This window comes from Meleagris gallopavo, chromosome 5, assembly GCF_000146605.3.
Source record: "Meleagris gallopavo isolate NT-WF06-2002-E0010 breed Aviagen turkey brand Nicholas breeding stock chromosome 5, Turkey_5.1, whole genome shotgun sequence".
NCBI classification, from domain to species: Eukaryota; Metazoa; Chordata; class Aves; order Galliformes; family Phasianidae; genus Meleagris; species Meleagris gallopavo.
Window position 1 is genome coordinate 30,911,224 of NC_015015.2, and position 17,753 is coordinate 30,928,976.

The 17,753-nt window shown below is 33.7% G+C and overlaps 1 protein-coding gene across 1 annotated transcript in view; it reads left to right on the forward strand.

Annotated features, from left to right (window-relative positions):
* The window catches only part of LOC104911161 (formin), a 37,494-nt gene extending 20,644 nt beyond the window's left edge, over window positions 1–16,850 (forward strand). Inside the window, exons 4-5 of the mRNA XM_010711601.3 lie at window positions 13,567–14,354; window positions 16,661–16,850. Of these exons, the coding sequence (XP_010709903.2) occupies window positions 13,567–14,354; window positions 16,661–16,835 (963 nt within the window). The 3' untranslated portion in view covers window positions 16,836–16,850. The remainder of the gene's footprint in view (window positions 1–13,566; window positions 14,355–16,660) is intronic.
* Window positions 16,851–17,753: the final 903 nt, after the last annotated feature.

Below are 17,753 nucleotides of genomic sequence, written 5' to 3' on the forward strand. Positions count from 1 at the left end.
TTTGGACCTCAGCCCAGCCAGGTGTAAGGCATCAGGTTCATAAAAGATGCATAGTGACTAAACTGCTGAGAAATGATGCCTTAGTATGCCATTTCCAGCAGTTAGGAGTTTACTGAAACAAAGTCTGCACTCAAGACATATAGTGCTGATGAATAAATGATAATATTACATGGTTCTGGGACTTCAGGATCCCGTGCCATCTGAACAGTTCTTTCTTTATATGTCTATGGCAATGAATTCCTTATACTAGAATATGACCCTCTGTAGATGCATCCCTTTTGTATGTACAAGCATTTACAACTATTTACTTCCAGGAGCATGTAGGATACCATCTGAAAAATTTTATGTAGTACCAGTATAATAACCTAAAAACATGCTTAGAACGGAAATACTGAATTTCTGTGTTCTTACTATTTCTTTTATAAAAGAAAAGTCAACACTGTTACTCATTACGTGAAAAGAATGTCAACTCTTGGTGCATCGTGTCATTTTTTACAATGGATGAAATCTGAGAGTCAAATGCTGCTTACACGGTCATGTTACTTTGGTAAATTATCAATTGTTACTTCTGTTTTTAAGCTTCAGTTTCTATTTTCATTTTGTACAAAATGGATGCAATCTTCACTGTCTTTTCCCCTTCCCCTTTTCTTTTATAATCTGCCCACTTTGAGAGGTTCTTTCTTCTGTATGATTTTCAAACTTCCTAGTAAATCCTTCATCTGCACCTCCGCTATTAGCCTTTATTATTTTCTATTTAATTTCAAAGGAATTTTTCCTAGGTTTTGAAGTTTGTTTAAAAATTTTTGCCTATCCTTGAAATTGCTTCAAACTGTAGTAGTACTTATATATAACAGTGAGAAGTCATGATTTTTGTTCATTCTTTATGTTAGCAGCATTTCCATTGGTAAAAATGGAATGAGAAGGCCACACATTGTGTACTCATTCTTGTGGTTTTTCATTATTTTGAGGAAGACAGATATTTTTATTTTTATTTTTAAAGATTAAAAGCCTGAATTACCACATGCTGCTGTATGTGTAGAATTTTACATTATAAAACTTCATGTGGGACCTTACAGAGAAATTGAATTGCATTGTGATTTAATATAATAATTTGTTGCAGTTTATATGTTAACGATGTAACAGAAAAATATGGTGATAGATATCCCAGCTGTTGGAAATGCTTGAGTTAAATGTGATTTTGTACCGTGTACTGAGGGAACCTAAGACAGAAATTTCTCTGAATCTGTTCTATTGCAAAAATGATCCAAATTCCATACTGCATATTTATGAAGAAAGTTGCTCGCCTCTATAAAAGATAAGGAGCGAGACACTTACTCTTTCTTATTCCCAGTATGCCTAGAAAACCCTCCAGGAGCTCTGAAAGTAACTTCTCTGTTGGTGAAGATTCTTTTAAAAAGTGCTTTTGAAAGATTAAAGCAAACAATGTCAAAATCCTAGCTATATGGAGGAAGTTAAAAAAAAAAAAATATGATAGGGCTATAGCAAAGAAATTTACAATGGTAGATAAGCTGAAGGAGGCATGTGTTTTATAAGAGGATCTTCAGTGGTGATTTGTTTAGTGTGGGAGTGGGGGGGGGAACACTGTTTATTAAAATGAGTGGGATTTTGAGTGGTTATGCTTATCATAGACATTTGTTGTCCAGAACATTTAGTCCTCAGCTATGTCAGAAAAAAAAGGAAGTTAGACATAATCTGTCCCAAGATATCTATATGGAGGGGCTTGCAGGTGAGTGGTTTGTTCATCATCAGTAGGAAGTGTCCCATAGTTCTGTCTTCAAGGGAATGTAATGTAATCTTTTATTTTTCCATTTTATTTTGTAAGTTATATTTTTTCCTTAATTATGTGAAGGAAATTCATAATCGTTTTTATTCTTTAAGAATTGTTCTGTAAACTTTCTGTAAAACAACTCGGAGTGAACACAGAGCTTTATCCATACAGCCATTGTGAAAGAGTTGTTGTTTTTCTGGGTGGCTGAAACTTGCAGGTAGTGTAGCAGCCCTGAGGGATGTAAAACACTCACGGGAAAGGAATTGAATGACATACAGTTTGTATTTTATTGTGTTATCTTTATGTTATCACAGTAACCAGAGGCTTTATTATTATTATTTTTTATGACACTTGAAATCAATTCTAGTCAGATAAGGTTCATAGTAATTAACATTAAAATACTGAATCTTTATCATATACAATGAATAACAATCAGAATAACTCATATCTCTTAATGAGTTCGTTAATGTCCATAATTCAATTGTAACATCCTCATAAAGATGATGCTTGTAAACGTTTATATATAGAGATAAAAGCTTAGTTTTTACCCATTTAATTTTAACTACATTTACTAGTTTGTGTCCTCAGAGAATTTCGGAATTTTCTCACCTATTCTTTATTAAAACGAAAGGATGCATTTTTAAGGCTTTGAATTATTTCATCTGTGCTGCTGAGGTGTATTTCCTAATGCTGCCACTAGGTGGCAGCAGAGCCTTTCCGCAGCAGGCCGTGCAGAAACAAAATCCGTGTTTCTCAGTACGTGATAATAGTCACCATCATCATCACAGTATTTTGCCCTGTAGAACCGTGTGCACAGCATCTAATAGCCAAGGAGATAAAAATGGCTGAATATTAAATCAAAATACTGTAAAGGGGCTGCTAAATTCCAAAGTGAAGGAAACAATACGCAGATTGTATTCATCCAATATAAGAACACAGTGTACTATTTATAAAATGTATGGAAAAAAGTTAATCCTTTTCTCCTTCTTCCTTTTAGCACAAATGTACCAAAAATTCTCTTACACACAAGTTTAATGTTACTTTTGAATGATGGAATCAAAGTCTTTATGATCTTCTGTAATTTATGCATGGATCTTCTTTGCCATACAGTTTATTACGTTTCCACCAACTCAGTACATATTTTGCTACTTACCATACACAGAACACTAGAGTCTTTAATTTCAAGTCACTTTTTGTAAGAAGCTTTTTGTAAAAATATTACTATATAAGCAACATGATCGTTGTTAAATAAGAAAATATAATTATTATGCATATTGCACGACTGTATTCCACACATAAAATTATATATACACCTAAATAATAATCTATGTTTGACAAATAAGAAAACCCATAGATGATGCATAAGTTATATAATATATATACCATTTAATACATAATAATACAAGAATAGATGTAATAGATATATAAAAATAAAATAAATACACTTTTTAGAAAGAAATATCTGCAGTTGCAAATAAGACAGCCAAAATGGAATTACTGACATCTAAAACATAGTTAGTAGCAAAGCAGTGGTGAGTCAGTGTCCATAACATCATGAAAAAATAGGCTGGCCTCATTTGTAGAATGTAGCATGAAGTTTTTGTAGTAACTTTTACTTTCCATTGTAATTTTTGCATTTTTGCAAAGGATTCAAGAGCTAAAATGTAGAATTGAGGAGGAAGTTTCCTTTTCACAGAACTTGCTTATGATATGAAATTACTTTCAAAGTTAAGATGAGATTAAAGGCCAGGGCCTCAAAGTCTCAGAGAGAAAGGAACACTGAAGGGAAAGTCATAACACCAGTCAAAATTGTCTGATAATTTCAAAATGATTAATTTTTATTTTGTTCTGAGATTACAAAGGCATAGAAACATTTCCTTAGTTACTGAATGAAGAAATAAAGCTTTGCCTATGTGATGACATCTTCATTCTTTTCACAAATCTATTTCTACATCTGTTATGCTACACAGTTCCTTTCCTGCCCCTTTGTTTTTTCACTTTCGTATTTGTTTTCCGTCATGGTCAGTGTGCATCCCTTTGTGAGTGCTTCCATTGCTCTTTAATTGTAATGTGGGTGTAACAAAAGATGTTCCTTGTCCCTGCTACAGTTTGGAATTTGTACTTTAATTCTGGAACACAGTGATAAATAGTGTTGAAAGTTGCTGTGTGACAAAATGCTTGTCAAAAAAAAACACTCTTGTGGAAGTGTGTAATTTCACTTTTGACATTTAAAATGCTTTTTATTTACATAGACAAGTAGAATTCCAGCTTCAGAAGCAATGCCAGAAGTTAGATTTTTTTAACACCTGATCAAAACATTTTAACATATTTGATTTATTTTTCCTAAATTTACTCTTTTTTTAAAATAGTCTATACCAACAAAGTTGATAAGTTCCTGATGCTCGTAGGTAGGGACCTCAAGTAAATTTTTACAAATGCTCCCCCAGTTGTTATGTGTGCCTACATGAATTCTTTCTTAGGGACAGGGACTCCACATTTTGTCAGAAGTCACCATGTTTTGAAATCTACAATGAAACTATTGGGGTCAGTGATGAACAGTGTTGAAAGCTCTGATATGCTGGAGTACATAGCAAAACAATCTTGAAGGACTGGACAATATGCCGACTTTTGTTAATGCTTCAAGATGCAAAGATTAATGTTTTTAACCTTTACAAGATTAAATGCATATGTAATGTAGCTAGTTGCTTTGTGTGTTCTTCTCTGGATTTTCAGTCTCAACATGTGCGAATAAAAGAAAATCTGTAAATCGTGTATGCTTCTGTCTGGTGATGCTGAGTTGCAGTCTAAAAGAGCAGCCAAGGTCAGCAAGGGTTTATTAGTCAGTCTTTCCTAATGAGCTGTTGGCTTTTCAGCATTTCCATTTGTTGTTACTGATGAAGGTCTCCCAGCTTGTGGTTAATCATTGATACTACTCTTGCTTAACTTGAAACGTTTCAGTCTTTTGTGCTCAGCTGTGAAATAAGTAGTTCTACCACTGTGCATGCTTTGGGTGTCTTTATGAATCTTCTTGGCTACATTGTTCTCATGAAGGCATTCTCCATGTTTAACATGGAGCCTTTTCGCAGCATGTGACAGTAACAATACAAAGATCAAGAAAAACAAAAATATGAAACAGAACAGACTGAAAGCCTATGAAATTATGTTAAGATGACAACTTCAGTACTCCTAAGACTCCTAGAGGATGGCAGCAAGATTATCTTTTGAGTATGTATTTGTTGAAATAGATAAATCTCAACAGTTGGATGAAAATCACTCTCTAATGATAAATTTGCACGGCCAGTAGTGGAAAAGGTAGAGTAGCAGACTGGGGAATGAGGGCAAAGGGTAAGAGCAATAAAACAATAACTTTCTACACCATACGTACAACCACAGAAAGAACTATTGAGAAGTGCTTCACTTTACTTGGAAGCACGTGTTGTCAATTCTATCTTCATTCATGGTGGAAGTTTGGAATAATTCTTCACGGTGTATGAGTTAATTTCCTTCTGATACTTCCTCATCTTCCTCTTGCTGTAGATAGTGCTGTAATTTTTCTTTATTTTTTATTTTTTCCCAGAAGGAAATTAATTCCTAGTTATTTGTACTGTTTTCTGAAAAGGCTGTGTTGTTTTTTTGTTTTTGTTTTTTTATCTCTAGAGACTGACTTATTTACTCATTACTAATTAAGTAATATGTTAAGTTACGTCATAGTGAACTTTGAACAATGTGAGAAAATTGCCTATTTTAAATTTGGGAAGATAGAAATTACATGAACCATAAATATTTTTCAGCACTCTTGTTTTTCTTGAAGATAGAACATGAATTACTTACATAACAAAGATTTCTCCAATTCAGTCAGTGCTTGTTTATATCTTAAAAACTAGTAAATTGCACTACCTATATCCTTGTAATAATCTATAAACAAGTGCTTGGTAGTGTTGTTCTTACTTTTGTGCTCTTTTGTGCAAAAATCTATTTCTCCTCCTCCACTGACCTTGTTTATCATATTCTTGATATAATTGGTGTTTTTCCCATTAATCATGTGTTTACATTGTGTCTGGTTTGTGGTTTTTTGGTTTTATTGTGAATTTTCCAATGTCATAGATCTTAATTTGCCAGAATGTTTCCTATGTATACATCTGACCTTACAAAATGTGTTCAGGTAGGCATATATTACTATTTCTTTATACACAGAGGCTTAATTTGAGCCCTCTGATTCAGAATATTTCAGAGAAAATCGTTGGAATGCTTAGGTTTGACTTTTAATGTTTGTGTCATATTTCATTTTTAACTTCACACCTACATGTTGAATACCAGAATCTCAGGATAGCTGCTTAGAAAATCAGTTGTATCATTGCTTAACAGTTGAGAAACACTTGAGCTAAAGTGCTCGTGATACATCTTGCAGGAGCTTTGCAGTTTGTGCAGGTACAGAATCCATTTTGGCAGTTTCGTATTATAATACCTTTACTGGAATATCGTTTCTGAGGTTCTGTGCTTTGTGGATGATACGCCTTTGTGCTTCAGCACACGTGAAGCAGAAGTCTTAAAACTTAACACTTTTCCACAATACAGTTTCTGTTATTGTGGGACTAATTCTCATCATGTTCCCTGAATGAGAAGCTGGTTATGTCAAAGAGGAAGATTCATGGAAACATCAAGAGCGAGCAATTTAAGGTTGTTCTGGCAACCGCACTTACAGTTTTCCCCTGTGAGTAATTGACCAAATCTGGTTTTGGTTTTAAACAATTTTTAAAAACATTTTTGTGTGTCTTGTAAAAGGTGTGTCTAGCATAATGTGATAGTAAATGCTGATTATGCACTATACATTAGTTTAAAGTAGCCATGTCTTTTACAAAATCAGAGAATAATTTCCAAAATAGGACTTTTACTACTGTGAGGCAAGTAGAATCTCTGAAGGCCAAAAACTGTATCTTAGCTATGTGTACCAGTATCTTTACCTGCTAAGAAACTGTATCAGTGACATAGAAGAAGACTGGTTGTAAAGACAGTGATGTGTTTTCTTCGAAATGTTACCTGACCGGTAATTACTGTTGTTTTTAACCACTAATATTTACAATAATATCTGCAGAATTGGGAGCTTGCTGGTTAAACCAAGGTGGAAGTTTTGCAAAGTATCTTGTTTGTAGCATTTCTTCATATAATTTGTTTTGATAAGAATATTTGAAATTTGTATTCTTTCTTTAATCACTGTAATTGAGGCAAATATTATATTGTCAGTATAAAAATATATCTCCTTTTTCATGAAGTTGTGAGGAAAAGATTAATTTTTAAAATATGTGCCTAAATGAAAACTTTTCTGAATGTGAAGCTGACCTCAAAGGTAACCTCTACCTTCATTTCCTTTGCTACAGAGAAATGAGGTAACATGTTTTGTAATATATTTTATTATATGTTGGAGCACAAGCTGTTTCACCAAATGATCATTTTGTTTTTGTTGAGGTCCCTCTCTGTAGCACAGGTGAGGAACATGTTTCCTTCCATAGCTAGGAAGTGGGTGGCTTGCTGCACCTCAAAATGTTTTAGATGCTTTTATTGCACATGTGTACTCTCTATACATTGGTAGAGAGGGCAGTCATTTCATCGGTGGAGGTATTCACAGATTTTTTAAAACTAAAATTATGCTCATGGAGTATGAAAAGCTTCAATTTCTAAAAGTGCAGTTAACTTTAAATCTCATACTTTATAAGAACTCGTAGTGTCATTTTGCTGATTGTTTCCTACTGCAAAGCACTATTCAATGTTACCTGTTATCCTTTTACAGAAATATAATTATGTTCTTACTATTTTCCATGTGCTATATACTAATGCTGTTTTTTGCTTCAGCTTACTTTTTCTTCAGCCAAATCATTCATTGAAGCTTAGAACACGATTCATATCATTACTCTCTCATGTTGTTACAAGACTTTGTTATAGTAATTTAGAGTTGGAGTCCGGCTGCCGAAGAAATTAGTTCTTTATAATGTGAAGCAATGTTGACAGTAAACTTTGCTTTGCTCCCCACCCCTCCCCAAAAGAAAAGGAAGAAAAGAGAAGAAAAACAAGATTGCATTACGATTCTGGCAACATCAGCCACACTAATAAAATCAAATTCAATGTTGTTTTACGACTTTGAATTTATGTGACTGCACAGGATCAAAGGATTTGTATCCCACTGGACTGCAAGGTCTATAGTTCATGGCAAAAAAAACTCATCAAAAAGAACATTTTAGTAGTAAGGCTTTTCATTTTAATCAGCCACACTAATAAAAAGCTGTTAGGTGTCCAAAAACATTCTCCTAAGATCAGAGACAACTTGCTCTCTACTACAATCAGTTTTCTTATTGGATCCATACTGCCTCTGTAATTTTAGTCACTGAAGCTTCATCTTCATCTTGTTTTCAGTCATTTTTCACATTGTTTTCAAATTTTATGTGCCAAAGCATTATTATGAATTGGTAGCAGTAATGAATAATTTGATTTTATGGGTAAATGATAGATAATGTGACTTCTTGGAAACTGTCATCAGAACAAATGATCAATGAAAACAGAATTGAAAATATTGTTCTCTATTTTTATATGTTGTGTTTTAAAATATTTGAATAATACCAATTTATTATTATTATTATTATTATTATTTTTGGTCTTGAATATAATCTTTGAACTCCAACAGAAAACACAGTCATTAGCATTCTTGTATCTATACAGACTTAGTATCTTAGGTAGTCCTAAGACCAAGGTAACAGAAGCAAGTTTGTAACAAGAAAGGCTTTTGTTACTGTATTTGGACTCTGTGTCAGTTGTTCATGGAGGAGCTTCATAGCTAAGTGACGAATTCTTACTGCAAGTTGTAATTCTTTGATTAGTTTAGGCTCAGAGAACATCTATAGAATGCATCATTTACTTCTGTTGATGTGCTGTACAATGAACTGCCTTATTTCATTCTGCAGAAATTTAAATGTTTAACAGGGTTAAAAATATGGAGAGCTTTTGCCAATGAAAAGTGTCAATTTTGTCCATTAATGTGTCAGTTTTCCTTGAAATTTCTGTCTCAATTTAGCTTGCTATCTCTTTGTTTGCAAGCCATGTGAGATTTATTTTGCCTGGCATAAACTAGCTTACTTTTGGGAGGTCACTTTCTTCAGAGATCTCTCTCCCTTTCTATATGACAGAATGCTTCCGAAGTTATGTGGTTTCCTGTAGCTACTGTACATTATCTGTCCTGTGAAATTCTGGTGCCAATGGTGTTTTTACTGACATTACTTAGCAAAGTGCATCTGTGCCTAGAAGTTAGAGAATCTGAGGCATTAATAACTTTCTACTTGATCTCATTTGGACGTGTCTGCCTTCATTTTCAGCACAACTGTTTCCCTCAGAAGATATGGGTATGATGGCAATTGCTGTCAAATGAGAGTTGAGAGTGGCACTATTCTGCTACTCTGTTATCATGCCAATTTGCATTAGCCTAAATATTTTAATACATGCGGAAGAGTTTTTTTCCTCAGTACTTTATATTATATTTAACAGTCTTTTATTCTGTAGGATACAGAAGTCATTGCACAGTGAGATCAGTCAGCATTAACTTCCATCTGTTTTTTTTTCATGCTTATGGTCTTCTGTTTTTTATGGTCCATTTTTAGTTAACAGTTGTTTTGCTTTGCTTTTAAATTTTGAATGGTTCCCTAATACAAAGCTATGTTTATTTGTTAGAGTCAAGAAGGGTTTAGAGTCTAGTGAATTTTTTTTCTGTGGGCACAGGTATTCCACAGCGGAGTAAATCACTGACCAGGTGCAAAAGTTGACAGAATTGCATCTATAATTATATGCTGTGATATGCTGTGAAGTACAATGAGCATTATTAGAGATAGTCTGCATATCTTGGGTTCTAAGAAATTTCAAGGACTTAACAGGTGATTTCTGTGTGCTTGATTAGAACTTACAGAAAAGGAGAGATTTATGCTTAACAAGACAGTTCATCTCAGTAAAATTACATGTAAATAGGACAGCTGGGGAAAAACAAAGACTAATGATTGGGATCTATGTACTCTGTAACTGAACTCTTCAAATGAATTAACTTGTAAAATCTAAAATAGTCAAATGGTAGCTATTAACAGTGAAAGGACTGAGGGATTCGGTCTATAGATGCAAGAAGGATCATCAGTATTATCAAAGTAAATACTTAAGTTGTCAAACTCGATGTCAATTATTGCTTAAAGTGTTATATAAATTCTAGGTAATTTTTAGTCCTATATGTAAGCAACCATGTTGATACATAAACAAACAAACAAACAAAAACCTACATGTTGCAGTGTAACTTAGTATGTTGTAATGTTTTGCTATACTAATGATTTTGTATTGAAAAATTACTCTAAGGCTGTCTTTCTTTCTCAACTGCTTAAAAGCTAGTTATCAGTAATACGATATATTAACATATATATAATAAAATATATAGAAATACTGTTTTCTATATTGTGGCTGTGATCACATTTGCTCCCAACTATCTTTGTTGTATTTTCTAGTATTTGGTATTTTTAAATTAAAAAGAGAATCGTTGTCTGTATATATAGCTTATACAGACACTTAGAGTATTGGAAATTTATGAGGATGAACAATCCATTTTATATATTTTTTGCTATCAACTATTAGAATAACATTTACTGTGTACCCTTGAATATGGTGATATACCATATGTAACTGATTATATTTATTGAGTTATTTGCTAGAAAGGAATTTTGATTTTTATGTAAATTGGCACAGACTTAATTTTTTTCTTTGAAAAATTCTTTGCTAAATCTCTGATTGTTGTTAAAATTTAAAACAAATGTATGTTTTTTCAAGGACAGAGATTTAACAAAAAAAAAGACATTTTTCTTCTTTGTCAAGACAATGCAAGAATAAAAAGTGTGAACTCTTCCAAAAACTGAGGATGAAAATACTTAGAATGATCAAAAAGTCAGAGGCTGTCTTTGAAAAATGTTTTTCCTTTCTTTTCTATGCACAGTACTTTGATGGCCAAATACTATTAAGAAAAAAAGCTGTGAAATCTATAAAACTTTTTTCAGCAGCAATTCAAGAATTCTTACCTTCCACCCCTGCCTTTTCCCCCAGAACAGTCCCACTTATAAAGTAGTACATCCTCAGATACTTTTTGTTGTCTTTGTTCTGTTTTTTTTTCAGTTTTCATGGCTTGGGATAAGTAACTAATTAGATGCAACAACCAGGGTATAAAGTCAAAAAAAAAGAATAAAATTCAGCTCACTTTTTCTGCACTATATTATTTTTCCAAGGCTAATTAGGGTAAAAACAAGCAGAAGTGTATGCTTCTAAGTTAAAGATGTAATCTGTCTCTGATATACATAGAATGGTATCGTTCAGTGATGACGTGCCATTTTTGTGTGGTCACTTTTTGGAGTAGAATTGCACAGTAAACAGTAGTGAAAAAATGTTAGTTCTGCATTTACTTGCTGTTTTCCAAGAAAAGTCCTGCATGTTCCTTTCTCTAAACAGTGTTCTAGAAAATGCTTTACCATTTCAGTTTGCAGGATTCTTTTTAAACATTTGTAGTGCCAATAAGCCTTGCCTAAAAACAGGGCAACAGCTAACTTTTCAATGTAGATTGCTGTAGAGATGTATGGCCCCCTTATATTCGTAGATACAAATTGCTTTAAAACTTAGTATCAGAGTAATTCCATGTCATCCATAGAAAGTCTTTCTTTGTCCATATACAATAACATTACATAAACAGTAGCAGAACAAATATACTTGAGTTAATAGCATTGAATTGACTATACAGACTGTAACTGACTATATTGGACATACTAATTGTTAATTTTTGTTACTTACCAGAGCAGAAAAATTATCCCATTGGTATTGGTTTGTCAATTGACATTATAATTTCGAAGTCATTTAGATAACCTGCATTTTGCATTCTGAATGAAAGGACATAATGTCTTCTGTGATTAATTTTGTGCTTTATCTCAGTCCGTAATGCTGGATGGAGGTAGATTGTACTAATTCAGCTTTTGCCTTTCTTCTGCATTTGAGAATAATGCTTCACATGTTTCTGAGTCTCATGCAACCAAAGTTGAGCTGTCACTATTTGTTCAGAAAAGACACATAGCAGATACAAAAAGAAAGTCACTGGAAGTCACTCATACTGCAGAGGGCTGTATGGAAGTGGAAAATATATTAATATTTTGGTTATTTGTATAAATATCATGCATTTTTGTAAGAGAGGAAATTTTTTTTAATAGATGTCTTCTGTTCATATCTAACCATTGTTAGTGGTATATTTTAGGAAGAACATAATGCAGACTTTCTAATGTATTACATCAATATTAGCATATAAGAGAACTAAGAGTCAGCTGGACCATTAGCTTTTGTGAGGTGATTTTGCTCAAGGAAAATGGATGGTGTCCTGTTCCAATGGCAAATACTAGATAAATCTTGGAAAATCAAACTCATTTGTGAGTGCAGCCGTACTGGTGAGGCTTTAATAGGCATGGCCCTGTTTGGTCAGAATCAAAGGTGCAGACCTCCACAGCCTGAGTTCTGAGTGAGAGCAGAAGGAGGAACGAAATAATGCTTTTAATTAAGAGCATTGGGCCTAAATGTGTGATGTTTTCAACGTCTTTAAAATGGGTGTTGGGTGTAAACAGACAACCTGTGGAAGAATAGAAAAAGATGCACCTTGGCTAGCGGCTAGTTTTAGAGATCAGAGAAATAGTAATGTTGAAAGAACAGTTGACTCTAGGCTGAGTTTCATCTTGCAAAGAAAACGTGAGAGATATAGTAAGCTATTTTTTCAGCCATAGAAACTGAAAGCAAGCAGAAGAAGGGAACAATTGTCAAGAAAGGGTGAGAGGGAGGCAAAAGGTGATGTACATAGAACCTGGAAAATGAATACTGAATAAGCTCCCCCAGATTTCAGAGGTGATCATAAACAGAAGGACAGCATTTTTCCCAAAATGAGCACCACAGCAGGGCACCTTTGATTTTTATTACATCCGTCATATCTATTTATATATTTTTATACAGAGTTGTTGACTCATGATCAGTTTGTGTTCTGCTGTCTTTGCTGGTCCTTTTCAGGAAGAATTGCCATCCTGTTGATCCTAACTTTTGGTATCCAAGTGCAGTGCACTTTTATCAATTTTAGCAGCGGTTTTTCAGATCAATTTTGAATCTGATTATTTTTTTTCTGGATTCAGAGACTGTTATTTAGTGTACTAGCATAGAATTGTTTTCATATGTAGTATCTACAATGACTGCACAAAAGATTTTACCAAAGTAAGGCAACTTTGTTCTGTAGCACATTGCTATGCATGTTCAGTTTGCTGAGCAAGTACTTTCAAATTCATAATTGAGATCTGATTTCAGCACATTAAAGCATTTACAGAACTTGAGTATATGAATTTATTTGTATACTTATAAGTTTCTTCTGGGCTGGAAACATGAAGGAATAATCTAATCTGGTACGTGCGACAGTAATCTGTAGAAAATAAATCTTTACTTTCATAAAAATATAGTCAGCTGGAAGCAATGTAGGGGTGAGGAGCTCTGAGTACAGGAGGAGGAGTATTTGACAAAAGCTGGATTGTATCACTGACTGAATTATGAGAGAGTCATAGTCACAGTGAGGAAACAGGGATCTTTTACATGGCAAGGCTTGAAGGTTTCATTTAATATATTTCCTGAAAGAATGAATTAAGCTCTAAAAAGTGAAAAAATCTAGAGAGTAGAAAAACATTCACTGAGAGGTTTTTGTTGTTCTGCAGTCTCAGTTTGAACTCAGGGTATTCCATATCCGTGGAGAACATGCTGTATCAACTGCTCAGCTTGAGGAAACGATTGCACATCTGAAGAATGAACTTGATAATAAATTGCACAGAAGGAATGAAGAAGCAAGGGATATTGGTGTTTCTACTGAAGATGATAATCCACCAAAGACATACCGAAATGTATGTATACAGACTGACAGAGAAACGTTTATAAAGCCTAGTGAAGAAGAAAACAGAGCTGTGAAAAACAACCAAATAGTACCAAAAAAGCTTAATATTTCATCTTTGACACATAGTATTTCTACCCAAGGTGAAAATAAGGACAGTTATGATGTACCATCTTCAGAAAGTGTCTTGTCTTGTCAACCAAAACAAATGCTGCCTCCACCACCTCCACCACCACCTCCACCACCTCCACCACCTCCTCCCTTCACTGATTCTTCATTAAAAGGTTTAGTTCCTCCACCACCACCTTTGCCAATGGGTCCAACTTCAGTGACACCTCACTTTGCATCTGGGCCTTCACTGCCACCTCAACTTTCTGAAGGCTGTAGGGATTTTCAAGCACCATCACCACCAGCACCACCACCACTTCCAGGGTTGGGACCTCCTATTCCTCCTCCACTGCCTGGATCTGGGTTACCTCCACCCCCCCCACCCCCAGGACCTGGGCTCTTTTTTAATAGCACTTTATCTTCAAGTCAAGGTCCTCGGAAACCTGCCATTGAACCTAGCCGTCCCATGAAGCCTTTGTATTGGACACGGATACAATTGCAAGGCAGCAGGTACAATGAATTTATTTGGACTTGTTTTCTGTCTATATGCCATGATATAAATTTATATAAGCTATTTAAGACAATACAAGTAGTGAAAATACATATAGAAGCATGGAATTCGTATGTATTAACAACAAAACAGTTATAGAAGCCTAATAATAGATCACAACAAATTATTTTAAAATGCTATATGTAAATAAAAAATTATGTGCATTATAACAGAAAAAACAGAGTGTAACAGAGGGAGTTAGAGCACTCCCTGAAAAATCTAGTGAAAGAGCAACTAAATATTTTAATTGTTTCATGACTTAGTACTAAAGAAATAAAAAGTTTTCCAGGAGATGAAAGATACCCTTTTTTTTTTTTTTTTTTTTTTTTTCATTAGAAAAGAGATCATTAAAATTAAAACTGAAATACTAAAATTTGGTCAGGCAAGAACTTTGAGTTTCTTTTACTTTGGCTCTCCAATCATTTAAGGTGATGCTATCTTCAAAGCACCATATCAGCTTCTAATATTTTTGTTCTGGAAAAAAGCAAACTTGAGCTTAACCTCAAGTATCGTTCTGGTGTAAAAGGAAAGGTGAAGTATATGCATAAATACTTGCTGCAGAGGAACCTGTAGTGTAAAGCATCTGGTATAAAGGAGGTGCAGTACTGATAGAGCCATCTGTAATTAAAACAGTTTTATTTATATTATGTCTTTTATTTTAGTTTTTGACTGAATTTATTTTTAAGAAAACAAATAATAATTTTGGATTTTTTTCTATGTAACCAACATAGGAAGTTATATTAGTTTATATTTGAGCATTTTGATTTTACTTTCCTTTTACTTTACTTGTGAAAATTAGTGAAGCACCAGTTGGTCCAAAAATAAACCTAGTTTCCTTTTTTTTTTTCAATTAATTTACTGAGATCAAAATGTTCCTTCTGAAATGTAGATGGTTCGTCGAGTTTTTCTGAGTGCAAAATAGAGTCTAAGTCATAGTTTCCTGATGAAATGCCGGATACCAGGTCCAATGATCCAGCATCATCATTGTCTGCACTGGATATGAAGTTTTTTTCAACAGTCTGCTGCTCAGAGCAGCAGCTATCTGGGTCTTTGAAGTTCTTACAGAGCCAAAAAGCATTATTCAATGAAGACGTTGCAGCTGGTGTCAGAAAAGTGAAGCTGTTAACTCTAGCCACTTCCCATGATACAGAATATGTTTCACCACTGGATACTCATGGAAAAAATAGAGTTCCTTGAACATTCACTGCAATAAATGTGTGGTTGAGTATTAAATATAAACAATCCTGAATTTCAGTATTAATGTGGCTTTTAGAATCCTTTTTTCCACTATATGGGTAGATATTACATTTTTTTGCATATTACGTGTAATAAATATATGTATGGTAATATCAGCCATTCGTAGCTCATAGGGTTTTCCACAGTGTTTGTGGTTTTTTTAATAGCAACTCATTTTATTGCCTTTTACTGACATCTGCTGGAAGAAGTGAGCCCACCTTTTATTGATAGATATGACAAAAAGAGCAGTCTAAAGATAATTTTTTCAAATATACTTTCATAAGTTATTGACATTTTGAAACTTGTTCAGAATTGTTTTTTTTTTGAAGCACTACAAATAATTTTTCCTAAATCCAGATAAAACAAGAGTATTTTGTTTAATATGTTCCAAAGTATAAACAATGATGCTTATCTACACTATGTCTGTTCCTGAAAGATTAAGGTAAAAAAGGAAAGATAATCCGCATGTAAAATTTGAGTGGTATGGAATATGGATTAGTCTTCCAAGATATAGACCACTTAGGTTCTAGTTTCTTAAACCTGAAACAAAGTTACATATGAGCAGGAAGCATCTGAACCTAACAGGAAGTGAGTCAAGACCTCTACAAATGCTCTTAAAAACATGTTTGAATAAAGTGTGATCATTATTTCTTGATATTGTTTTTTTTAATATGTCTGGGAAGATGACTGGAAATTAGTCAAAAAAGCTGCTGTTGAAATCCTAGTTGAAGTGGCAGAGATCTCTAGAGCTGTTATTTGCACAAGCTGCAGTTGCAATATATGGTTATTGTACAAAAAAAAAAAAAAGCCCTATCATATGTGCACTTTGATAGTTTAACAGGTAGTCTACTAAGTAGCTACACTTCTTAGTACAGCCTTCTGAAAAATATTTTGACTCCTTACAACAGTTAGATACAGAGAAAGAATGCTGTTAGTATGCTAGCAGTGATTGTTTGAGTTTTAAGCCAATTGTTGATAAGGTTTTATTAATAAATATTTACTATAAGTTTTACTATCTTTCCCTTAATAGGAAAACTGCCATACCAACATTATGGGAATCACTAGAAGAACCTGATATACTTGATACTACTGAGTTTGAATATTTGTTTTCCAAAGACACCACTCAGGAAAAAAGAAAACCGTTATCAGACACATATGAAAAAAAAAGCAAGGCCAAAAAGGTATTTCATTTTTCTTTGTATTAACTTTCTTCTTTATTTCTCTTTTACAGATTTGTTTTGTATTTTAAGAAACTTTATTTTTATTTACTGTTGAACCAGCACGTAACAGATGGATTTCTAAACGCTGTTATAAAACACAATAAGTAAAATTGGTTGTTCAACCTTAACTAGAGAATTCAAATATATTATTTAGTTTGGAAGATTTCTTCTCTTTGAAAATGGATGTTCTATGTCTTGGTGAAGTAGAAAAAAATAGTGAGTAGAAGAACAGAATAAAAGTTCTAACGTGTATCTTAAAGTGCCAGTATTTCAGACCATGTCTGACCTTGCAAATATCCATAAGTAAAGGCTACCATTAAATCATTTTAGTAAATCTATTTTCCTTAAGTTTAATGTTATTGAGAAAATAAACTCCTTTGGAAGATAGGAAAACCACTCTTACGTATTTTGAATGAAGAATGCCAAAAAAACTCTTTGCTGATATAACTCAGTAGCTGTGTCAAAAAGGGACAGGGAAACCATGTCTCTGATGGATGAAAGTTTGTGCAGCACCTGTCATTATGGCATACTCTCTGCCTCAGATGTGATCAATTACAGAAAGAGCTTGTTGTTCTCAGTAACTGTGTGCAGGTAGGGCAAAGAAATTTTCTGAATAATGTCCAAGTAATGTTTTCCTAAAACAACACATATATTATTATATTATAATCCTGCTTGTGTGTGAATATGTGTCTATATACTGCATTATAAATCGATTTTAGTTTACCTGCTTGGAACCACAAGAGGGCTCTTTGCATATAAGCTATGCTATCTACCTTTCTTGATTTTGACATATATACAAAGTGAACTTTCATACAAATATACCAGAGAGAATGGCTTTTTCAAAACTTATTTGATCATAAACATAGCGAAGTAATTAGTAAGAAATGTCAATAAGGCTTCAAG